The sequence below is a fragment of the Pelodiscus sinensis genome, chromosome 4 (assembly GCF_049634645.1).
Source record: "Pelodiscus sinensis isolate JC-2024 chromosome 4, ASM4963464v1, whole genome shotgun sequence".
Lineage (NCBI taxonomy): Eukaryota > Metazoa > Chordata > Testudines > Trionychidae > Pelodiscus > Pelodiscus sinensis.
The window spans coordinates 114487488-114513248 of NC_134714.1; the positions used below are offsets into that span (position 1 = coordinate 114487488).

At 40.5% G+C, this 25761-nt stretch overlaps 1 protein-coding gene across 4 annotated transcripts in view; it reads left to right on the forward strand.

The window, feature by feature from the left end:
- The window catches only part of CARS1 (cysteinyl-tRNA synthetase 1), a 55795-nt gene that overhangs the window by 353 nt on the left and 29681 nt on the right, over positions 1 to 25761 (forward strand). The window contains exons 1-9 of one of the 4 annotated variants that reach the window (XM_025190597.2): positions 122 to 918; positions 6649 to 6894; positions 14345 to 14436; positions 16199 to 16287; positions 17064 to 17160; positions 18274 to 18372; positions 20380 to 20529; positions 21726 to 21866; positions 23791 to 23879. In XM_025190597.2, the coding sequence (XP_025046382.1) occupies positions 864 to 918; positions 6649 to 6894; positions 14345 to 14436; positions 16199 to 16287; positions 17064 to 17160; positions 18274 to 18372; positions 20380 to 20529; positions 21726 to 21866; positions 23791 to 23879 (1058 nt within the window). In that variant the 5' untranslated portion in view covers positions 122 to 863. Of the gene's footprint in view, positions 1 to 121; positions 919 to 2873; positions 3064 to 6648; positions 6895 to 14344; positions 14437 to 16198; positions 16288 to 17063; positions 17161 to 18273; positions 18373 to 20379; positions 20530 to 21725; positions 21867 to 23790; positions 23880 to 25761 lie in introns of those variants that run through there. The other 3 variants (XM_075928130.1, XM_006134899.4, XM_006134900.4) reach the window with 3 other exon arrangements.

Consider the following 25761-nt stretch of genomic DNA (forward strand, 5'->3'; position numbering starts at 1 on the left):
ACGCGCCAGGGGCGAGCTAGCGACCCGCTGGGCGGTTACCCTGCCCCGCGCCGTGATGTCATTGCATCCAGGAGCCGTGTCCTAATACGATGGTTTGGGGGGGGGGGGGAAGATGTCACCGGGGCTCTTGGTGTCATTGCCGCCTGTCGCTGGGGCGTGATGTCCCCGCACCCTGGTGCCGCGGTGTCGTGCCCTGCCACCGCGTTGTGGTGCCCCACCAGTGCCCGGCTCCGGGCCAGCCCGGGGCGTAGCGCTGCCTTCACGTGTTGTGCCGGCTTTGCTAGTTAGCGCCGCGCTGTGTCAAAACTCTGCTGCGGGGCTGACCCCTTACTCGAACAGAACCTGAAATATCCAGTTGCGAAACTGGGGTGAGCCTGCAAATGCCCGGACCGTGGCAGGTGTTCTAGCCGTGGCGTGTGACATCAGATGTTTACTTTTTTCTAGTACATTAGGAAGGGGCGCTATGAATTCTGTGCTGTTTCAAGATCTGGGGGACTTAGTTTAGCTCATGTGAATGTCACTGAGGTGTCTTCCTGCCTTATAGATAAGAAGTAGTGAGAGGCAAAGGCTCATCACTTGTTGGGACTGAGATATTTGAAGTTTGGATTTAAAGAGCTTTCAAGGACCTAACTGCTGTAGGTGGCTGCTCGAAACTATGCGCCCTCGAAACTACACCATGGAGGATTAGAGTAGATATTATGAGTGTAACAAATCATATGTATCCTATGCTTCCTAGACAGCTACAGCTGCCTATCTGACCCACATTTGGTCTGTGCTAAGTCAGTATAACTATGCCATTGGGATGGGTAGACTGCTCTCACAGAAACTGAGCAGTGGTAGAAGAGTGAGACACTTACTTCTTTATGAGGCAAAACTTGGAATACCAGCAATACAAGCCTGAAATACCATTATTGATATGTGAGTGTCTAGGAGTCCCTGTTATATAGCTTAAATGTATTTGAAATCCTATGTTGTCCCTTCTCCTTTGTCTTCTAATGATTGCTTTTCTTCTTTTGAACTCATATTATTGTATGACAGTCTCTTCTAATGATGGGCTCTACAGGTTATAAGAATCAGTATGGTGTGGGGTTTGTTTCAAAGAAACAAACTTGTCAGATATGATTGTGGTGTACAGTCATAGGTAGCAAAGAAGTGACTGTCTGCATTTTTTTTCAGCCAACATCATCAAAAAGTCTTGTCTAATCAGTGTAGGAGCAGCAACTCAAATTGTCCTGGAGTAATTGACAATGTTTTATTCAGGGAGCATCTGCTGTCCTGCCAATCTTTTGAAAATACCAAGTTTAAAAAAAAAAAAGGCAGGGTTTTTTTGTAAAAAAATTTAGAGGTTTTTGCTTGTAAGTTATTAATTACTGTAAATACTGTAGTGTGGCCCATTGTGCAAGTGTCTGTACAAGCATAAACCAAAGTGGTGGTCCCTTCACATTTAGAAAATATTATTAATAGTTCTGTTTTATCAAGTAATAATAGTCTTGTATTTATCAAGTGACTGCTAGTATGCCTTTTCTTTTCCTGGTTTACTTTCAACAACTTAACCAAAAATTTTCCATTATTCTTATTTAAGTTTATTATAAGGACTAGCAGTATTACTTATCACTTATAAGGGTGTTGTTGAATTGTTGAAAAAATAAATGTTGTTTACTTAATGTATATTTTAATAGTCTAATATTAAACATTGTTTCATGATTATTTTTTTTTAAATTAAGTATTGTCCTCTACTATTTCACCAAAGTATTGTAGCTTTAGGTCATTCTACACAGTAAATACATTTTGGAGGTGTGTGGAACACATACCCTAGCACAGGTATAAATAGTGTAGATGGTGAGGCATTGCCAATAGAGTGCAGGCATTTCCAAAACCTGTGGTGATGTATTCAGCTGTATCCCTACGTAGTCCTTTACAGCCTAAGTTGTACCTCTCTATTTATAGGGCAATTTTTAGTAGTGTAGCGTCCCATTGCAGGAGCCATTTTCTGGTGTAAGAAGCTGCTGGTGATTTTTTCCACAGCTTCCCCTCTGTCGGAGCCTTTCATCGGTGCACACGCTGCAGTGTGGATACAGTCTTCTTTTTTATATGTTCATGTAACTGTACATACCCTGGAGGCTGCTGTAAGCGGTGTGAAATGTAGAGGTAGCATTTGTATTAGTTTGTGAGAATTTGAAACAAAAACTAAAGAACAAAACTGAAACTGATTACAGTAGATCCTGCTTAATTCAAGCCTTCCATTTTACAGTCCCTACTCCTAGAAAATGGTTTGACTCCAATATACATCATTTGTATTGAAATGTCATCTATTTAACTCAGTGAATTTCTATGCCTTTCCATTCTGTTTATGTACATTCTTTCATCCATTTGTTGCAAAATTGTCATGAAAATGTAATAATTTAATAAAATTGATTTAATAATTCCTGTTTAATCAGTTAACCAGATAAATGTTAGGTTTAACTGGTTAACTGATTAAGCGGGATCCTGTGGTCAAAAGGCCTAGGCCAGTCGGAGCAGACTCCATGTTGTGGGCCTGCCAGTGCCTGGCCCACGAGTACCATGGTGTGGGCTGCCGGTTAACCAGTTACCCATTCACATCCCTAATCTATTCCTCCACTTTTGTGTTGTCTGAGGTACAAGGTGGGGGGAATAACCTGCCTCAGATTAGCAGAATTTGTGCAAGGCTCCTGTAGTTTGTTTTCAGTGACCATGATGAATAATATGCAAAATGTAAACAGGTGAAAAAGTAATCTGAGGTGATGTTAATAATAAAGCAAATTATACTATTATAGATTCTATTTTTAAGCTGCAAATCACCCTAAAGAATGCAAAAGAGAACCTGACTTTTTTATATCTAGAGTAACAGTTTTATGAATCTGTTTGACTATTTGTAATCATTTGCCTTCATTGCCTTGGCAGACAGCAACCTTCTCTGCAGCACAGATTCCGAAACTGAATCCATTTGGCTTGTGCAAATGACTCACATTGTTAGGGATGGTCATTGAATGCACTGGGCCCAATAAAGCTGGTACCCCACTGAGTATCCCCATATATTTGTGTGTGAGTACTCTCTTCTTTACAGGGATAGCAGTGCTGGGTGGCAGGGGCTCTCTGGGAGTGGGACCAGAGCGCATTGGCTGCCAGCTCCACCTCTGGATACTATTGAATAGTCTGTAACTGCTAAAATTTAATGCAGTTACATAACTGTTCAATTACATGCCATATAACATCCCTATTGACCACCGGGATGAACAGGAGGAAGGTTAGTGTATTTTACATGTCAGCAAACAAGCAATAGATGGTAATGACCAGTGTTTCTTATAAGCTGAGTGCTTGGGTGACCATCCAGGAGAGATTCACGTGCGGCTCAGCTGATTAGCAGAACGCCCACAGCCAACTGTGTGTGTTTCTACTCGTGGGGCACATGCTTCTGTCCCATAACAATTTATTCTGCACAGACTTGGAAAAAATTGGAAGGAAAATTGATAATGACTGTTGAATTTTGGCTGAATTTGAGCCAGTAACTTAACAGTAAATCCCCAGGAACCCCTTGAGACATCTAGTTTCACTTGCATTCAGAAGGACACGTGTTTTTATATCCCTCCAGTTAGCTGAGTATGTGTAAACAGGAGACACAGAATGCTTTACCACTTCCTTTCCAGTTCATTTTAGGGTGTGGAGGGCAAAGATCATTACTCAAGCTTACAAAGTATCCTTAAATTAGTTAAAGCTCATGAGTGCCATAATACTCATCAAAGAGAGCATTGCTTCGTTTGCATTAACTTATACGTTTTTTGAGACTTATATCTTGTGATATGAATTTTTCTCCTACGGCAGAGATAGGCAAGAAAAGGCCTGTGGGCTGAATTCAGCCTGCCAAGTCTTCTGATCTGACCCACCCCACCGAGACCCTGAGGCAGGCTCTCTGCTTGCTGCAGCCCAAGGCTGTTCAAAATGGCTGGTGGCTCCCTCTAGTTGCCACATGTCTCTGGCGGGCGGGGGTGCGTGTAGAGACTAGGGATGTGAAGGACTAGTCAACTAGTTTACTGATAAGCAGATGCTTATCAGATAGTCAACAGGATAGTTGACTAGTTGCTCCCCCATTTTGCTGCCTCTATCAGAAAGAGACAGCAAGGGGTGTGGGAAAGGAGGGGGTACTTCAAAGCAGCAGCACCACTTGAAGCCTGGGGCCAGATCCCAGGCTCCACACAGCACTGCCGCTTTGAAATGCCGTGCGCAGCCCGAGGCCAGCTGGGGTGTCCCCGGGCTGCACATGGCGCTTCAAAGTGGCAGCGCTGCGTGGAGCCCAGGATCAGCTGGGGAATTCCCAGTTGACCGTGGGCTCCGTGGGATGCTGCTACTTTGAAACCCAGTGGTGAGCCTGACGTCAGGCTGCATGGAGCATTTCAAAGTGACAGCGCTGCACGGAGCCCAGGGTCAGTCCCCCACTGGGCTGTTGCTACACTTGAAAGGTGGAGGTGCCCTATCAAGTAAGTGAATAGTCGATGCAAAATGCATTGACTATGCAATTTGTCAATTAGTCGATATATAAAGCCCTTAGTGGAGACTTTGCCTGCTGCCCAGGCCAGTCATCGCAGCTCCCTGGGCGCTGCGATGATTGCCGTGGGGATAGGTGTACGAAGCCTTCCCCTCCAGGGACGCATGGCGCCAAGTGGCACATGGAAGGAGCCTACAGCCATTTTGAGTAGCCTGGGGTTGGGCAGGAAGGGAACCTGCCTTCGGGTCCCTGTTGGGCTGCTGTCCCGGAGCTGTGTAAAGGAAATGACTCCTAGCCAAAGCCTGCCTGAGGCACTCTACCCCTTTCTCTGGCACCCACCCCCTCCTATACTGCAACACCTTACCCTAGATTGCCACCCCTTCTTGTCCCAGGTCACCACCCAAACCCTCTACACCACTACTCCTTCAGGTCACAACTTCCTCCCAGACCCTGCACCCCCTCCACCACCACTCCCCCAGGTGAAAATCCACTCCTGCACCCCAATCCTTTGCCCCAGATCAACACCCTCCTTCACCTGAACTCCCTCTGACCCTACACCCTCTCCTGCACTCCAGCCCCCTACCCTCAGCTCCCTTCTGCACCCAACCTCCATCCCAGACCCCCATATCCTCCACAGAAAAGAGCTTCCCTTGACTGCTTACAAAAATCTCGGCATAGTCCCCTCCCCATCAAAAATTATTGCCCATAAAAAGCACTTAAGCACTAAATTGTTAGGGAACGTTTTACGAGTTTGTGTACTGATGTGAGTGGTAGCACAGATTCTATCACTGTCACTAAGAGCAAATCACAAATACTTTTTATACAATGCTTTATTATGAGTGTGCCTCAAAAACCACAGAACGTCTCCCTTTGTAAATGTGCTCTGCACAGTGAACAAACTTTATAAAACAAAGTCTGCTTTACATTTACATGAATACAAGATAAACTGTGTAAGTCATAGGAAAGAATGGGTGTACATGTGGGCTAGTGTACATCTCTTCTGACCATTAATGTAACTCCTTTTCATTTTGATTCATGTTATAGATACATTTGAGGGGAAAAAAACTGATGCAGGGGACATTCAGATAGTTGCACCAGTGACTGTAATTTAATGTTCTGCAAACATTTGTCATTGAGAAGAAGTAGGGGAAAGTGGGCATCAAATTAGGACCCTGTACTTAGGCCCCAGTCCTGCAAAAATTTAAGTACAGTGGAGTCTGGATTATCCAACTCCTGGTAATCTGACACTCTGCTTTATCCAGCCCTGCAGCTCTCAGGGACTTTGCAGGATCGGATACAACGCAGGCAGGGACAACGGCCCCGCTTGCTGCCCTGTTGCTCTCTTGGAGCAGCTGCTGCCGCTCCTGCCCGGGACAACGGGGCAGCGAGTGGGGCCGTTCTCCCACCCCGGCAGCAGCAGCTGTCCCGTGCTCTCTAGGGGCAGCTGATGGGGCTCCTGGCTGGGCCGCGTCTTCCCTGGCAGCAGCGTATCAGCTGTTCCTAGAGAGCATAGGGACTGCTGCTGCTGCCGGGGAAGAAGCGGCCCCGGTGGCAGCAGCTGTCCCCATGCTCTCTAGGAGCAGCTGATGGGGCTCCTGCTGGGGCCACTTCTTTCCCGGAAGCAGTCCCTATCATCCGACATATTCGGTAATCCGACCATGTGTCAGTCCCATTTACGTCGGATGATAGGGACTGTACTATACAGACTATTATCGATTTCAATACAAACCTTATATGTTGTGAGTAATTTTGTTAAAACTAATATGGCTATGCATGGTGCATAAAATTAATCTACATTTTGTGGAACAAGGTCTTTAGTGGACAGAGAGAAGTACTGATTAGGTGTGGAAGATTCTCTGTTTATAATTTTTTTTTTTTTCATGCAAAAGGCCTGGGTCTGTGCCTGGGTCTCTGAGCCATGATTTCTCCCTGAAATTTCCCATGAAAGAAAATAATCCTAAAATAGAAGACCATTTATAACAGCCTTTTATGATTGTTCATGACATTTGACAAAATATTTTTTCCCTCGATTTGCTATCAATTTCTAATACACACCCATTTGTTTCAATTATATTATTTCCATTACTCGTTTTGGCATCTATTTTTATTTCATTCTGACTGTATGTCCTGTGCCTCTGTCTTTGCAGCTTCCAACTACAGTTTCATTCTGAGCATTAGTGAAGAGGAAGACAGGCTGAAGGCTTTGGACAAGTACCTCAGCACACGTAGTTATATCCAGGGGTTCACATTTTCACATGCAGATGTGGAGGTATTCAGACAGTTTTCGAGGCCACCAATGGACCAGCATTTCCATGTTGTTCGGTGGTACAGGCACATAGAAGCAATCTGTGGTGACAGCAATGAAAAGATTGAATCTTGTAAACTTCAAACAAGTGAGTAGTGACATGGAGTTGATGGGCAGTATACAAATAGTAGACATATTATATAATATGATTGCAAAGAGCCTCATCAATTTCCCACCCATGCTATGGGTGATTACATAATTTTAAATTCCACAGTATCAAAATAATATTTAAATTAGGGATGGTAAATATCGGTTAATTTAATAGTCGAGTAACCTCGTGAAATTTTATCAGTTAGTCGACTATTCTATAGTCCCTGGGGGCAGGGTTGGCCTCCACTATATCATAGGCAGCAGCGCAGGGTGCCAGGTGGGGGCTGATCTGTGCAGGGAGCCAGTTTAAAAAACAGCTCATCTTGCAGATTGGCTGCCTATTGACCTATGCTGCTGCTTCTGAGAGAGAGTCAGCAATGTGGGGTGGCAGCAATCCCTGTCTGGGGAAGGGAGGGGGTGAGTCTGAGCTCCTGAACCCGGTGCGAGCCAGATCTGAGCTGGGTTGCCTGCCCACCTGAATCTTAATACACTTAAAATGCAGAGCTGAATGGAGGATAGGTCCCAGACCCAGCATGAGCCAGGACTGAGCTGTGCTGTCTGCCCACCTCGCTCCTAATACACTTGAAATGCAGAGCTGCAGCAGGGGTAGGTTCCGGATCCATCGCAAGCCATGACTGAACCAGACTGCTAGCCAGCCTGGCAAAAAATTTACTGGCAGGTAGGGGAAGGAAATGCATGTAGTCTATAGCATTAACCTGTAAGCTTTTGCTTGTCGGTTAATCAACCGTACTATTACATCCCTAATTTAAATCTCTTATAACAGGCTTCTGACATTCTAATAATCAACCTACCAGCAAGTATAAAAATAAACCCTTTCAACTCCTCCCTCCTTTCATCCTCAACTGTCCAAGGAAGAAAAGAATGGCCTTTGAAGAGTATCCAGAAGTATGACCCATTTGGGCTCTAACAGACCAAAAGAGAAAACAAATTCCATAGTTGAGAGCACCTTATGAACAGTTCCCTCCACGTTTATACCAGGGAAGTTAGGTGTGTCTCCTGTCACAACTGTGACAGTATAGCAAAGGAAAGAGAGGTGGTCTGTTGAGTAAGTAGGTCCCATAGTTTATTAGGAGTTTAAAAGGAAAGAGCAGCATCTAAATTCTACCTTTAAACCCACAGCCAATGAACCTGTTATCACTGGAATTGTACTGTGTGCTTCTGGTATGAGGATTCACTCAAACAGATGTCATGTTAATTCTGCATTAGCTGAAGTTTCCAAATGTTCTTAAGATATAGCTCCATATAGAGTATATTGCAGTTACCTAGTTTCAAGGTGGGAAAGACATGGGTAAAGACTGTAAAAAGGTCTATGGTAGAAACAGCTACTTTTATCCTAGCCTATCCTGTAGATGCGTTGGACTGAAAGCTGTGTGCTATTACCATACTGAAGATGGAGCATTTGGCTCCTTATGAAATCTTCTAGTGACCTTATTGGACATGAATAAAAGGAGAGCACAGAATGGATCCAATAGAACCTTCAACACCTTGTGCACCAAGGCCCTTGGAGCTCACAATTGTGATCACTACCATCCGAGTCCTTCTCGATTAAAATTAGTAAAAGTACTCCAAAGTGACCCATTTGTTCCTGCTAGGATATTGTAGCTGTGTTGCTAGCAGTGTAACACACACTCCTAATTACATCATTAGCAAATTACCTCAAAGTTCTACACTGAGCAGAATTAATTATGTGGCAATATAATGGATCCAGAGATATTTGAAATAATGAAGCTATTTCTTTATTTGCTTTACCTGATAGTTTCTCTATCTACAGAATCCATTTCAGTGTTTTAATAATAATAAAAAACCCTAACTATTAGGTATAAATCATAGATTCAGAACATCAGTGTTACACTTCCAGCTTTGGACCAGTCTCTTGGAGGAACCTTTTCAGTGTGCTAGACCTCCCCCCCTTCCCCCCAGGGGGATTCTTACTCTTCTTTCAGGGTAGGCCATGCAGTGTCACCATATCCTGAGACTGAATTGCTGGGGCTTCATTGTTTTTGCATCACATCATGATTCCCCCTGAGTGAATTCAACTGAGATGGACTCCGGTTTAGTGACTTGTACACTCTTCAGGGACTAATGCACCTCTCACGATGGTTGAAATGGTGCTCAGCTGGATAGACTGCACTGGAAGGCCTTAGTTTAGCATAGAGGTCTAAAGATAAAACCATGACCCATTCTGGTCATCCCAGAGCAATTTACCAGTCAAGCTGTAGTGAACTTCATTTTCAGGCTCTGTTTGTGTCACTGATTTCCCTTGTGAGCAAACCCCCAAGCTTTCTCCAGAGCCTATGCTTGTCCTGTCTCTCTCACCTCTTAGTCAGTCCTTTGTTCTTAAGCTGGGGCTCTGCTTAGCTTCCCTGCTGAGAAGTGAGGAAACCCTCTTTCCTCTCGGGGGTTGGTTGCTGGATGTCATTGTCCAATGGTTGGGTTTTCCATTGTTTTCTCTGGTTTTTCGATTACTTGGTCACTGTCGGCCAAGGTTTGTAATAATCCATTCAGTCCACCCAGACAGCTTGTCCACGCATTCCCCTCCTGCCCACACCATCCTTTGGTCTGCCTTAAGAGAGTAAATTTAATTCTTTCCCTTCCCTCCTCTCCTTCCCACTCCCCGTCACTGGCTAGTAGTGCAAACTAAGAATGGAAACAGGCTTCCATAGGAATCATTACAATATTACCAAAAATTCTATTCTGTCACAGAGCTATACCATGTTTGTTTTGACCATGTGAGGTCCGGTTGGCGCCATTGAGTTTTGGTTGTATGTGTGGTTTTTGGGGGGTTTTGTTTGTTTTTGCAATGGGTTAAATAAATACAGATTTTGTATAGTGTATAAGTTTATAATAATTTAAACTGAATACTACCCTTTTTAAGATCATTAACAAGCTACATGATCATGTCTGAAAAGAATGTAGCTTTTCCTTGGTAATTAAACAATTACTGTTTGTGTGAGGAAATTCTAACTGGTTAATCTAGGCTATTGTGTAACTTTGTGGGAGTTTGTCATTCTTCTCTGATGTTTTTCTTCACACCAGTTGCTCTTAAATAAATGCTTTATAATGAGGTTTCTGCTCAAGAAGTCATGTAATAGCTATTACGTTATTCATGGTACTTACCTCCTGTACATGCTTAAAAACAGGTGAATGTTAACACCCAGTATGTTTTGGTCAAGCTAGTTGGGAGGGTGGTGCTGAATTGATACCAAGAACATCATATCATCCTAGATGTTAGGAAGCCCTATCAGTCTGGTTTTAGTTGTTAATCTGGCACAGACCATTTTCATTTTGTTGGCTTATTTCCATCTGTCATGAGACACAGTCAATGCCACCGACAGTGGAGGGACAAAGAGGGCCATTGCCCTAGGACCCAGTGGTTTAAAAGGGCCTGGGGCTCCTGGCTACTACTACCATGGCAGTGGCCAGGGGCCTGTGACCTTTTAAGTGTCACCAGAACTTTGAGTAGCACGCATCCAGTGGTGCTGAAAGGCTGACTAGGGGAGGCTAACCACCAGTGCTGCCCCTTCCACGCGAGGCCCTGCTTTTTCTGGGGGCACAGAGCTCTCTGTCCTCAGGCCCAGCCTAGTTAAGTCTGTCCTCAGCCCTGGACACAGTGAAGGTGCCCGTGCTGAATTGTTAGCTGTAGTATTAATCTTTGATAGCACTAACTATATAAGGCTTTGTTGATTTACTCACAAGAGTGTTATAGGTGCTGATAGAATAGCCTTTCAATAGGTTTATACCTTTCTGTTTGAAAAATTTCAAAGGGTGGTAATGAATCTGCCTTCTCCCAAAGTAATTTTACCAGGTCTCCTGTCAAGCATGTATGTCTGACAGGTGGTGAAGGTAGTGAGCTGTTATGTCCTTGAGTTTTCAGTATGCAGATGGTGTGGAAAGTTGCATATTGCTGTTTATATTTTCCTAGAATTTAAGAGAGCTAGGGATGTCGATGAGAACAAACTAACTTAGGCTCAACCTACAGAAGAACAAAATGATGGGATTTGGGAGGTTCAAGCTCTGAGAGGAAAGTGGAGGAGTGGGGACGGAGTGTGAATGGACTTTGGTGGTGAACTTCACCACAGTAATTCGTAAAAGTCAGACACACAGGACTCACAGATTTGTTAGACCGCTCTGTTTATTAGCAAAGCCGCTCTGCTAATACACCCAGAAAATGTGAGTACCATACAAGGCTCAAACCCCTTAGATTTATACAGTCAAAAGAAAGCCAACTTACCAAGATTAAAAGGTGGCAAAACTTGACATGATTAGTATGAGACTGGTCAAGTATCTTTATTTCCGCATCAGTCACACAGCAATCTCCTGTTCATATCTCTCTGGTTACCTCAATTACTTTCTGCCTAACACCTAATGTTCCTTTTCCTGTTATCCCAGGCACACCTAGCTTCATTCTGAGCTGCATACCTACAAACATAATCATATCTTTCCTGTTCAGAGACAAACAGTATTCAATTATTACAGTATAATTCATCTTTCTCTTACAATATCATTCTTTCCACTTTCACAAATGCATGTCATTGTAACCATTGTAAATCTAATAGTAAACATTTGTATTCTGATATTTGGAATCAGGAATGGATAGATTGGTTTTGCACTAGAGCTATGTGTTTACTTACATCTCATTTACAATAAAATATGTAGAACTAACAATACATCTTAATGTACAATATAGGAACGTAAATAACTAGTTGCTTCTCTCCCTCCTCCCAGCCTTGCTGTTTCTCTGAGGCAGCAAGAGGAGGAAGCAGGAACTGGTGCTGGGGTAAGCTGGCTTGAACGCTGGATCTCCACGGGGGGCAGGAGAGGCAGAGAGGAAGTGGGGACTGGGTGTGAGCCAGGAATCAACTGATTCCCAACTCGTACCCAGTCTCAGATGCTGTGCCTCTGCTTTTTAAATGTATTAAGAGCCTACTGGCTCTTAATATGTTAAAAAAGCTGGTGCCCAGTGGGGAGACTTGGCATGAGCCAGGAATCAGCTGTCTCGGCTCACGCCAGGTCTCCCAAACTGAGTTTCAGCCTTTTAAATGTATTAAGAGCCTGCCAGCTCCTAATCATTTAAAAGGCAGAGATGCAGCGGGGTTAGTTCCCAGGACCAATCGACTAATCAATTAGTCGATGGAAATTCCATTGACTAATTGATTAAACTAAATTTAACATCCTTAGTACAATACACAGATTAAATATTGTATTTTTGTCCAGGACAGGGTATTAAATTAAGCCTCTCCCTTCTAGTTACCCAGTTGTTCAAATGTGTGGTGGGAAATATATCAAGCTCATGTATCCAATAGGGATGTGAAAGTGTAACCGTGTACATGGTTAACCAATGAGTCTGTGCTTATCAGTTAACCTTCGTGGTTAACATGCAGGCTCTGGGGTATGTGTAGGGAGCTGGTGCACACTGGCTCCTAGGAAGCTACCTGCCTGCCCCACATGTAACCATGTAACTGCTGAAATTTTCAGCAGTTACACATTTATTATATATATAGTAACTTTTTGCAGTTGATTATTGTGGTTCTCAGTTGTACATGCAGAAAGATGCTTCCAGTGAAACTGAGTGAAAGATGAGCATTAGGGATGTTAACCACAGGTATTTGTGGGCTGGATTTTTTAGCGGTTACATGTTTACATGGGGAGGGAGAAGGTGGGAGCCAGTGCTCGCAAGGAGATGGCTTTTAAGCTTATTTAAGCCAGCTCTTCGCAAGCACCAGCTCCCACCTGCAGCAGTGCAGGAGGCAGGCAGCTCTGCAGGAGTTGATATGCACAAGGAGATGGCCTGAAAGCCGTTTCTCACATGTACTGGCTCCTTCCTGCCTCCGCATAATATTGTCTCTATGGGAGGTGGGCGGGGACAGGCTGCTCCATGGAAGCCAGCATGTGCAGAGAGTAAAAGTGCATTACAGTGCTCTGTTCTGAACTGTCCTTTTATCAAAAAGTAGGATAGCTCTGTATTAAAGATGCTCAGAAAAATGTCTACAGAATTTTTCAGCTGGAAAATAAAAGCTCAATGAAATTGAAATTGACGTGTTTTCATTAAATATTTCAGTTAGAGGTTTTCCGTTTCTACTTTTTTGTTTCATTTTCTTTTGACTTTTGTATTTACATTTATTCTATATATTTGAATATTATTCTTAATATTTAGTATTTTTACATTATTGAAATGTTTCAAGATGGCCACTGTATTGGGCACTGTTAATGTGTAGAAATTTTTTCATTCTGATCTGGAATGAAACAGATTATTAAAAGTTGGAAATTTCCACAGTATGGAAATTCCATTTTCTGACCAGTTCCACACAATATTAGAACTTTAGAATTACACTGGTCTTCATCCTTTCTCTGGCCCCGTCTTCCTCCTTGTTCCTTCCTCAAAACATAGTACCTTCAGGTACAGGTTGAACGTCTCTAATACGGCACCTTCAGGACCTGATCTGTGCCGAACCAGAGAATTTGCCAGACCTCAGGAGGTTGGTATAGTCTAGCAGCATTACTAACACATCCACTGCTTACTGGCTTTTAGAAGATATATAGGGGTAAATTGAAACAAAATAACATCATTGAGTGCTGCAAGCCAGGACTGGCGGCTGTAAACAAACTTTATGGGACCATGGGAAACTTAGCTACATTAATGATAAGTGGACATCCAGCTTGCTAGGATCATGGATGTTGCTGTTACAGAGTGCACCAGACTAGAGAGGTTCAACCTGTCATGGATTTTACCCCATAATTTATCATACTTATTTTACCATAATGATTCAGGTTCCTGCAATAATTACTTAAAGACCTAACTGTTTCCTTTACTGAATGTGTGTCACTTGGATGTATGTTTGTAGTAAATGATGGTGTAGAAGCAGAGTAGTGTGTGAGTAAAAGGGTGAAGCTCTTTCTAAACTCAGCCCACACCTTTCCTTTCTCCTACTATATATGTGTTCTGTCAATACTGGTTCTAGATTTTGTGAAAATGTTTCTAAGTATTGTATGAGTTTTAAGATTTTCAGTCTTAAGGTCAGTGGTGTTATACAGATAAATATTTATAGATCTTTTTTAAAACATAGTTACCTCAATGATTGAATACATTTTAAAAAAAGTACGTGTTTTAATGCATACTGTACTGCAATTTTTTGTTTTAGAGTTATAATTTGGAAACGGATATAAACTAATCACAAGCATCAGAGTAGAAAATCAACTTGTGTGGAAATGATTACATCCCTTTACCACTTGATGGAAAGGGTCTAATTAATATAATTAGTTTGGGCTATTTTGAACAAAGCCTTTACTGTACAACTCAAAAAAAAATGTTTTATTTTTCCTTTTGAAATAATTCAAGGCAGTCACTCATGGAAAATCCTTTACTATAAATCCCTATATTTGTTATGATACTCTTTAAGGTTTCTTGAGTTTTTTACATTCTTTTTCAGGTAAAGGCAAACGTACGCAGCCCCATTGGTCTTTGCCAGAAGGAACAAAACAGTCTAAACTCTGCCTCTACAACAGCCTCACTCGGAACAAGGTGAATGAGTGAAGAACTGCAGGGTTTTCTGTAAAGATGCAAATATAATGGACAGATTAATTTTTTTAAATCATTTTCATATCTATTCACAAGCTTCTTTAGCGTATTAAATAGATGTGGTATTTTGCTGAATCTTATTAAATATGTGCCAAAGATACCTATCTTAGTCAAATATGTTTGTAAGCATAAGCAGCACTATGATATTCCAGGTATAATATTTGAGTGCAGTCTTCGACTGCCCAGTAGCACACACATTTGGAGGGAACGTTCATACTGCTGCTGTTCTAAGAATTTACTGTGGATAACATACACAAATCTAACCAAATTAGAATTTGTCTTTTTAGGGCTTCTCTGGATGAGAAAGATTTAGCAGTATTGATATAACGGCCCTGTGTGGACATTGTTGTTCTGATATCAATAGTAGGAATGTAACAGTGTAGTCGATTAACTGATAAGCAAAAGCTTATAGGTTAATGCTATAGACTACACATATTTACCTCCCACCCCCACCTTCCAGTAAATTTGTTAGCAGGCTGGCCAGCAGCCCAGCTCAGTCCTTGCTCGCCCCAGATTTGGGACCTACCCCCGCTGTGGCTCTGCATAAGTGTATTAAGAGCCAGGCGGGCAGGCAGCCCGGTTCAGTTCCATCTTGCGCTGGGTCCAGGAGCTTAGCCCCTCCTACCTCAATCCCTGGCCAGGGGCTGCTGCCACTGGCTTTTAAACTGACTCCCCTTGCAGACCAGCTCCCGCCTGGGACCCCACACTGCAGCCTCCCGCATTAGGAAAGCAGGATAAGGGACTTGCTGAAGGTAGGGAGTCGGGGTGGGTTCTGAAGTGATACAGAGGCAGCAGCATGGAGTGGAAGGGGGCTCCTCAGGAGTGGGGCCAGAGCACACTGGCTGCTGGCCCCATTGCTGGGAACTATAGAATAGTCGAGTAACCGATAAGAATTCATGAGGTTAATTGACTATTCAGTTAATTGATATTTAACCTCCCTAATCAACAGCTTATTTCTTTTAGATTTTAAGCTAAATGTTCTTAGTAAGCTAAATTTTTAAAATGCGCGACTCTTGTATGGGAATAACAACATCCAAACTGAGAGTTATACTGGTGTAACTATATTGATTTAAATTCACACTTTGGGTTATACCGAAAAAAGTCTCCATGTAAACTAGACCTTGCACTGTCCTTTGCATGTGTGTGTAACATCTGCTAAGGGTTTAATGAAGATCTGACTCATTTGTCTGTCTGGGGCCAAGTATACACTGGCATGTCACAGCGCTGTAACTTTCTTGTTTAGGGGTGTGAAAAAACACTCTCCACCAACCGCAGCAATTACAGTGCTGTAAAGTACCAGTGTGAACCATGCTACAGCGCTGGGAGCAAAGCTCCCAGTGCTGTTAGCTATTTCTTTCATATAGGTGGTTTGTATCAAGTGCTGGGAGACCTCTCTCCCAATGCTTATGCTATGGCCACAGTTTGATTATTAAAGCACTGCCACAGCTATGCTGTAAACTGTTAAGTGTAGAAAAAGCCCAGACTTTGATATCACATTTTGTCAGCTGCAGCTAATGAAAAACGCTAAACTGTTTTGTGTCATAAAGTAAGCATTCTTTTCTTACAGTAAAATTGAGTGTGATTGTTGTATTATAATGCAAGTTCATATAATCACATTAGCTTGATATGCCTGTGTGCCTGAAGTTGCTGAGCTGAGACCATGTGTCAATTTCTTCTGCTCACTGTATGTTCCTTTCCAATTAAGGATGTATTTCAGCCCCAAAATGGCAAAAAAGTGACATGGTATTGCTGTGGCCCAACAGTATATGATGCTTCTCACATGGGACATGCAAGGTACTACAGAGTTTCTTCCTTTGATAAAAAGTTAACAGTTTATTTTGTCTCAGAGGTGTAGCCATGTTAGTCTGTATCTGCAAAAACAATGAGGAGTCCTTTTGTACCTTAGAGACTAACATGTTTATTAGGAGCTTCAGGGAGTAGCTGAGTTAGTCTGTACAGAATAAACTAAAAAACAAATGGTCTGGTAGCACTTTATAGACTAACAAAACATGTAGATGTATCATGAGCTTTTGTGGGCCCGTCATCTGAAGAAATGGGCTGTGTCCCACGAAAGCTCATGAGACCATCTGCATGTTTTGTTAGTCTATAACGTGCTACCAGGCTATTTGGTTTTTTTAGATTTATTAGGGAATAAGATGATGATGTGGAATTTATCTATGAAAGCTTATGCCCTGATAAATCTCTCTAAGGTGCCATAGGAGTCCTGAGATTATTTAGTTGCTTACAAAATAAAGCTGATAATCCCTAGGAATATGTCAAACCAGGTACAGAGAATTAGACATGTCTAATTGCTAGATGACAACTCTAGTACTCTACGGTAGTAAAATAAAATTACCATTTATATTTGTTATCACTCAATGAATGCCTGTTAGTTGTAGAGGGGAAGTTAATGTTGCTAAGGGAACTTCAGTGGGGAATATGACTTTGGGGGAGCAGGATTTAAAACCTCATTCAGTACTGCATTAACCTTGTTCTTGCATATAATAGATGTGTATATATGAGGTGTCCAATAGGTAAAAATAAGTTCTATCTTTTGACATTTTTTGTAGGTCATACATCTCATTTGATATCCTGAGAAGAGTGTTGAGGGATTACTTTAAATATGATGTGTTCTACTGTATAAATATTACAGATATTGATGATAAGGTAAGGTGTCTTTAAAGGTGCTTCTAAAATACAATAGGTTGACCAAGTCCAAGGATTGGGAGTCAATATACATGTTTTTTAGGGATATGAACAGTAACTGCTCCAGCCCCGGGTGAGACTACAGCCTCTGGACTGAAATGGCCCTCCCACCCATCCCCATTTAATATGTTAACTGGTTAAACAGGATTTTACATCCCTAATGTGTGTAGTGTGTGTTATCCATTTGATAAGGCTAGACTTGTAACTTTAATTACCTCCTGTAGCCTGATTCTAATCTCTGTCACAAAGACCTTGATTTTCAGTTACTGTACCTAATTCAGTTACACTGGCTAGACATTAGCAAAGCCTTTAATAATTTATATTCCTAATGCTTTTGTGTATAAGTAGCATTTTATAGAATTCAATTTTTGTTTATAATTTCAGTTAATAGTATCCTGTTTATTTTTTAAACATTTTCCCTTTTTATCAAATTTTAAATTTTCAGAATTGTAAGTTTTAAGTATTTTAATTTTTTTATTTATTTTTTTCATTATAAGTTGTGGGAGGGAATGAGCCAGACAATGAGCTATGGTCAAGTACGTGGTGTTTAATGACAGTAAATGTTGAAATTCAGAAAGTTGATGCTTTATAGTCATTAAAACCAAAACTGTCAACTTCAGATATCAACATATATAAAGTAAATTCTCTTAAATCAATCTTTAATAAGTTCTTAGTATTTTTCCTTCTTTGCCTATCTTTCAAAAACTTCTGTTATCATGGATGGAAATATTTTGACAATTTGTGTGTATATGAGGAAATCAAGCCTTACAGACATTTACCAGTTAAAAATCTAATCTGTCCAAGATGATGTAGAAGTGAATGCAGTTATTGACAATGAAGATTAACAGTATTTTTTCAAAGGTAACTTATTTGAGCGGCCTGCTTCATTATTGGTTATTAAGGCATTTAATTTCATGGCTGTTTATTTGATAAGCTTCAGTGGTGTTAATTAGCTATATAATTCTTGTAGCATGTTGAATTTAGGGGTCCTTCTTAAGTATGTAATAGGGAAATACATTGGTATTTTGGACTTTGCCCTTTTTAGAAATATGTTTCAATATTATTGCCTCATAGATAATCAAGAGAGCAAGACAAAATTATCTTTATGAACAGTATAGAGAAAAGAAGCTACCTGCAGTCCAGCTACTTGAGGATGTTCAAATTGCTTCAGAGGTGAGCTCATAGATACTAGCAGAGGAAAACTTAAGGCTCTGATTCAGCAACGTACTTTAAGAATGTGGGGAATTCTGATGACTTATATAGGACTGCTTGTATGCCTAAAGTTGGGCTTAAAATTAAAATTGCTTAGAGCACCTTGCTGAATCACGACCATCCACCAGGAAAACGTATGGTGCTGTATTATTGGAAATTAACAGCCATCTTCACATCTGTAGTTTTTTTGATCATTTATTAAATATGTGTCAAATATTTCTTTCAAATTAGGCATAAAATTGCATGTAGAAAATGCATGCCTGATTTTGTTCCCAGACATGTAATCTGCATACATGTATGTAATTTGAGAAAGATTCATGTTTTTGCTGCAATATTACTTGAGTGTGTGCCAAGTTAAAAACACAAATTTAAGTAAAGTCCTCATATGAAAAGTATATATGTAGACTTTCTTTATGCAATAGATTTGAATATAACCTTGAGGGGTGAGGTAGCTCAGTTGTTTGAGCATTGGCCTGCTGAGCTCAGGGTTATGAGTTCAATCATTGAAGGGGCCATTTAGGGATTTGGGGCAAATCTGTCAGAGATGGTACTTGGTTCTGCCGTGAGGGCAGGGGAGTAGACTCAATGACCTCTCAAGGTCCCTTTCAGTTCTATGAGATAGGTATATCTCCATATATTATTATTATTATTATATTATAAATGACACTCCCTATAGTACAGGACTATGTAGCACTTTAAAGACTAACAAGATGGTTTATTAGATGATGAGCTTTCATGGGCCAGACCCACTTCCTAATAAAACATCTTGTTAGTCTTTAAAGTGCTACATAGTCCTGTATTTTGCTTCAGCTACACCAGACTAACACAGCTACATTTCTACTCCCTATAATGGCATTGGCAGCATTGAACAAGGAGTGTTATAATTTAGGGGATGTAGTAGGTAAAGGATGATTTTTTGGCCTTTTTGTGGGTCATGGATTGAAAAAAAGATTAGCGATTATCAACCTTATGAACTAAGGCACAGAGCTGGGAGCTAGGAGATCTGCATTTTAGGTCTGACACTGACTTGTCACTTAATTTCTCTGTGGTTAAATTTATCCCGTCTATAAAATGGGGAATGATGCTTTGCTTACTTTTGTAGAGAGCATTGAGATTAAAGGAAAGTGCTAAATTTTAGTAGTTACTATGTTCTAAAGATTAAAAACAATCTATGAGGAACACATAGGCTGTGTCTACATTAGCACCTTTTCCGGAAAAGGGATGCTAATGAGACAAGTCAGAATTGCAAATGCCGTGGGGGATTTAAATATCCCCCGCGGCATTTGCATGAACATGGCTGCTGCTTTTTTCCGGCTCGGGGCTTTGCCGGAGAAAAGCGCCAGTCTAGACGGAATCTTTCGGAAAATAAAGCCTTTTCCGGAAGATCCCTTATTCCTTTTAAAATCAGGAATAAGGGATCTTCCGGAAAAGGCTTTATTTTCCGAAAGATCCCGTCTAGACTGACGCTGTTCTCCGGCAAAGCCTCGAGCTAGAAAAAAGCGGCAGCCATGTTCATGCAAATGCCGCGGGGAATATTTAAATATCCCCTGCGGCATTTGCAATTCTGACTTGTCTCATTAGCATACCTTTTCCGAAAAAGGGTGCCAATGTAGACACAGCCTTAATGTTATATAGCTTGTTAAGTCAAATGTGAATGGAATTATATACGAATATTCTTTTGGACCGTTAAAACTGATGGCTTTATTCCTCCTTTGCTCATGTTGAGTAGTATATTATTCTGTGAGTAGTCTGATAGATTTCAATGTGACAGCTAGTGGAAAAACATTCTACTCATCTCAAGTACTTAGAATATATTTTACATGAGGAATATACAACTGTTGAATGAGCTACACATACAGCACGCCAGAACATGAAAAAAGTGCCTATAGTTCATCCAGTTAAACCTCTTCGATTGATTTTTTTTTTCTTTTTTACTGTACATTATTTGATAAATATTTCTTAATGTAGCCTTTTTCAGCTAAGTTAAATGACACCACTGACCCAGATAAAAAGCAAATGCTGGAAAGAATTCAGAATTCAGTGAAATCTGCTGTGGATCATCTAGAAGAAGCTGTGCAAAAGAAACTTCCCGGAGAAGAAATCAAGACATATACTGAGGTCAATATGAATGAGTTTTAAATCGCACCAGTTTGTTAACAGTTTTCTGAAATACATTCTATAAATGTGTATTTACTAAAAACAGTAATGGAGAAAGGAATGAGACTTTCTAAATACATAACAATCAACATGGTAAAACTGTGTCATGAGTTCAGTTAAATACTTTTCATGTCACTCAAATTAGCCTCAGGCACTGCAGAACCTCCTCATGATCTTCTTTTTTAATAGCCGCTTTTTCCAGTTATTTCCAGGTTTTAGTAAAATATTTTCTCCCCCGCAATATTAGACTCATATCTTTAGCTTTCTTTCATAGAATTTCTGTCTTGGGAAGGGATTTATGACATCAATTGTTGAACATAGAGATCTGTCCACAGTGCATATGCAAATATTTTTGACCGTTTCATTGCTGTACCATGCAAGTATTTTATGCCTCTTGTTCATCAAACTGATGATTCCAAATTACTTCGGAAATATCTGTTCTCTTATATAAGGGCCTGAACCAAAGCCTATTAAAATAAATGGAAAGATTCCTATTGACTTAATTGTGCTTTGGATAAGCTTCAGTAAATATAACAACTATTTTAACAAATGTCTGTTGGTGAGTAGTGTTCTGGATGATATTGCCACTCTCTCAAGCTGTTTGGTGCAATAGCTATTGTGCTCCTTGCTTTTGTGAAATGCACCCTTTTTGCCCCAACTTATGGTTCTTCCAGCTACAGAAACGAGTGCTTTCGTAAATGTGTTTGTTTTTACAAAAAATCTATTATCTCACTAAAGTAGGTATTTTTTGTAGGTTGATTATAAATGTCCTCAGAGTGCATACTGTGTGTTATTTGAAAAAATATCCTGAATAATATTTAGGATACACTTGTTTACTGAATTACCTTTTATTCATTTGAGTGATATTTCTCTTGATCTTCAGCAAAATGCAACTCCCTCAGTACTTCTCTGTATCTTCTATCAGAACATCATAAAGATTCTCCAGATGTAAATTATGTACCCATCTTATCTTTTCTCCAAGCATACAAAAGGTTGCAAAGCATGATAGGAGTGAGAACATTCATGCCTCGGAGAATTAACAGTGCGAAAACTTTTTTTTTCTATTAAAAAGCATTACTGTCTAGGCTCATAAATAAGACTTTTTCTAGATTTGTGTTTCTCTGAACTGTTATATCTATATGATTTTCTTTCCATAGAAATGCTTGGAAGAAGCAAAAGATGTGCTGTCCGAGTGGCTAGATATCAAGTTTGGCAGTCAGGTGACTGACAACTCCATATTTTCTAGCCTCCCCAAATTCTGGGAAAGGGAGTATCATAAAGATATGGAAGCCCTCAATGTAAGTAAACAAGCTTTTCTTTCGTATGGTCTTTGTATGATGTAGGCATGTGTACTGCTGGCTGCACCCTCAGAAAGCTCTGAAATAAAATTCACACAAACTGATTATGCTAGAAGACCTCAGCCCACCACCTTATTGATAATCTTTAACCTTTAATGAACTGGTAGCTATTAAATCAATGCCCTAAGACCCTGCTGTCCTTTTTTCTTCATTGTAGCAATCCTGCAACTGATTGTTAACTTTTCTATCCATCTAATGATCAGGCACTTGTAGTACGTGTCTATACTACATTCCTTCCCCTTTAGATGAACTGGGCAAACTCATCGGGTGGGTGTCTCATTCCTTTGCCCATTAATAAGGTCTATTTTCCTTCTTCCGACATTGCTAACATGTGCCTTTCACCACCCAACCTCAGTCTGGAATTTGAGATGTATGGCTGGGGACACTAACTGCACAACAAGAGTTTCTCTTTCTCTGAATACAGATGTGGTCGCTTCATCTCAAAAAAGATATATTGGTATTGGAAAAGGCTCAGAAAAGGGCAACACAAATTATTAGGGGTTTGGAATGCGTCCTATATGAAGAGAGATTAAAAAGACTGGGACTTTTCAGTTTAGAAAAGAGGAAACTAAGAGAATGTCTAAACTACATCCATCTTTTGAAAGAGGGATGTACGTTAGGCAGATTGAAAGTGCAAATGAAGTGAGGATTTAAATATCCCACACTTCATTTTCATAATCATGTCACAGCGTAGGAGTACAGGATCTTTCGAAAAAGGGTTTGTTTGGTTTTTTGAAAGAACCATGTCTAGGCAGCGGTTTCACTTTTGAAATACCCTTTTTTGAAAGAATGCTGTGACACGATTATGCAAATAAAGTGCGGGATATTTAAATCCCCACTTCTTTTGCGCTTTCGATCTGCTTAATTTACATCCCTCTTTTGAAAGAGGGATGTAGTTTAGACATAGCCTAAGGGAGGACATGATAGATGTTTATAAAATCATAACTGATGTAGAAAAAGTGAATAAGGAAACGTTATTTACTTGTTCCCATAGCAAAAGAACTAGGGGTCACCAAGTTAAATTAATAGGTAGCAGGTTTAAAACAAACAAAAGGAAGTTTTGCTTCACACAGAACACAGTCTGTGGAACTCCTTGCCAGAGGATGTTGTGAAGACCAGGACTTTAACAGGATTCAAAAAAGCACTAGATACATTCATGGAGGTTAGGCTATTAGTCATGATGGATAGGAATAGTGTCCCTAGCCTCTGTTTGTCAAATGGTTGACAGGAGAGGGATTGCTTGATTGGTTCACTCCCACTTGGGCATCTGGCATTAGCCACTGTTGGAAGACAGGATACTGGGCTAGATGGACCTTTGGTTTGATCCAGTATGGTCAGTCTTATATTCTTATAGTCTGCCATCTCTGGGTGCCTAAGAAATTGTAACTAACTCTATGGTGACAATAAACAAGCCTGCCCTGAGATGTTTTTTTTAATAGCTAAATGTTATTGTCTATATGTAGGTTCAAATAACTGAATGTTGCTATTCTACCTGGCAAGTAGGTCTGAAATGTGATGGGGAATAATCCCTGCCTAGCCAGAGATGCCACAAATTGAACAGCTTTCATCTCCAGCAGTCAGACCATTAGTAACTTGGCTGATGGTATAAAAAGTTTTGGAAAGAGTTCCAATGGCTCTTTCAAGTACCAGAGTACTCGGGAAACTAGGAATTAGAACGTGTAAGTTCTACTTCTGACTGCCACTTGCTGTGTTCCTTAGAGTAAGGCATTTAACTCTGCCTTAGTTTTTCTCTTTTATAAATCGTTATTACCTACATCACAAGGATGATGAGTTTTAATTGAGATTTCTGTCATGAAAAGTTATATGAAATGGATTGTATATAAATGCCCATTTTCCTTTTTAGGTGTTACCTCCTGATGTTTTAACTAGGGTCAGTGAATATGTACCGGAAATTGTGGAATTTGTTCAAAAAATCGTAGATAATGGTTATGGGTAAGTGCTGTTATGGGTTCTGTGCAACACTTCAGAATTATTTCTGCAATTATAGTGTAACAAAGTAAAGCTCTAATACTGAAATAATAATTCTGAAATATACAGTGGAGCCATGTTACTATAAGCAAGAGTAGCAGAGACTGCATTCAAGTAGTGTTTCTTTGGGGGAAAAATAATTAGCTTGTTCCTTCACACTCAAGGAATAATCTCAAACCTTATAAAAATGTTACTGTGGTTTTTATGCTCTTTTACAAACAGAGAGTTCAGGTAATAAAGATATAGGGTGAAATTCCAGCCACGTTTAATCAGTGGAAAAATTCTGACTTTAACAGGGCCAGGATTTTACCCATAGTGTTGGGCAGTTATTTTCAGAAATGGAAGTGAAAACTGGCCATTATATGTTTATTTAGGCACATAAGTAGAAATTGCTTAATTTTTTTCACGTGCAGATCTGCTTCTCTTACTGACTTCTTAGACACTTGCTGTTGCTTAGTACCTTGAAAATCAAGACATTTCTACCTGGGTGCCTAAATATCCAGGCATCTTAACTTAAAATCTTTTTCTGATATATAGCTTAAACAGGTACATATTTATTGTATGACAGTTTTTCACCACAAAAATATCTTGCTGAGAAGAGTTTTAAAAGCTTAATTGTTCTAGAATAGCAGGGAAATTTCATACATTATGGTAAATTTCAAACCAGGGATGTGAAAGGGTAACTGGTAATCTGGTAAGTTTCAGATGGGTATGAGTTAGTCTGTAACAGGAAAAACTTAAAAATCAACAAATAGTCTGGTAGCACTTTAAAGACTAACAAAACATGTAGATGGTATCATGAGCTTTTGTGGTCACAACCCACTTCTTCGGATGACAGAAGACTATTTGTTGTTTTTAAAGTTTTATCTGGTGTCACCCTAAATGAGTAATGCTTAGCAGTTCTGGTTAACTGTTTCAGCCCTGCGGGGAGGTCCTGGGGCTGCTCCAGAGTAGCCTCTGTCTGCAGGGAGCCCAGATGCCCCACAATCGGGGGGGCTGGGAGCCTCAGCACAGGTCTGAGAGCTGGCATCTCCCAAGTTGGAGACTGATCCAGCCAGATTGGAGCAGTCTCCAGCCCTGATCCCGCTTAGTTGGTTAACTGGTTAAACGTTAGGCTCACCTAACATTCGACTGGTTAACTGATAAACCAGGATTTTACATCCCTAGTTCAAACAGCCATCATGTGTCAAATATACATATGTTCAAAACCTACATTTGTGCCTACGCTCATGCCATAGATCTGCTGAAAAATGGGCCCTGTGCTCTGAGTGCTGAACACTTCTGGTGACTTTTGAAACAAAGAAGTGTGTGTATGTGGCGGGGAAGGGGGACCCAAGGATAACTTGAGTCCCATTAAAGCCATGACAAAACTAATTGGCCAAATAGAGGGGGACAAAATGTATTGGTAAATAAATGAGAAAGATATGGTAGGTGAGAGATCTTGTAATGGACCCAGGGAGCTCAGTGTAGCTTGAAAGTTTGTCTCTGTCTTCCACCAACTAAATTTGGTCCAAAAAAGGAATCTTAGCTACGTCCTATCAGTTCTCAAAAGTTGGGAGGAAACATGAACATTTACAAAGGAGAGATACCTGATAGTGTCCTTTTATATCTTGCTATTATATTTATTTAATTAATTAATTTTAATTGGCTTTTCTATGACACAATTATGCTTTCTTTTATAGTTTTTATTTAAAGTTTTTTACCGTGCACTTTAACGACTTAGCGCCAAATTCTGCATCCTTACTTATGTTGAACATTTGCCATACTCCTCAAGTAGTCCTGCTGAGGATTTTATATAGGCTGTAATAGAGATACTTTTTGCTGAGTTTTAGTTTTATATTGATAG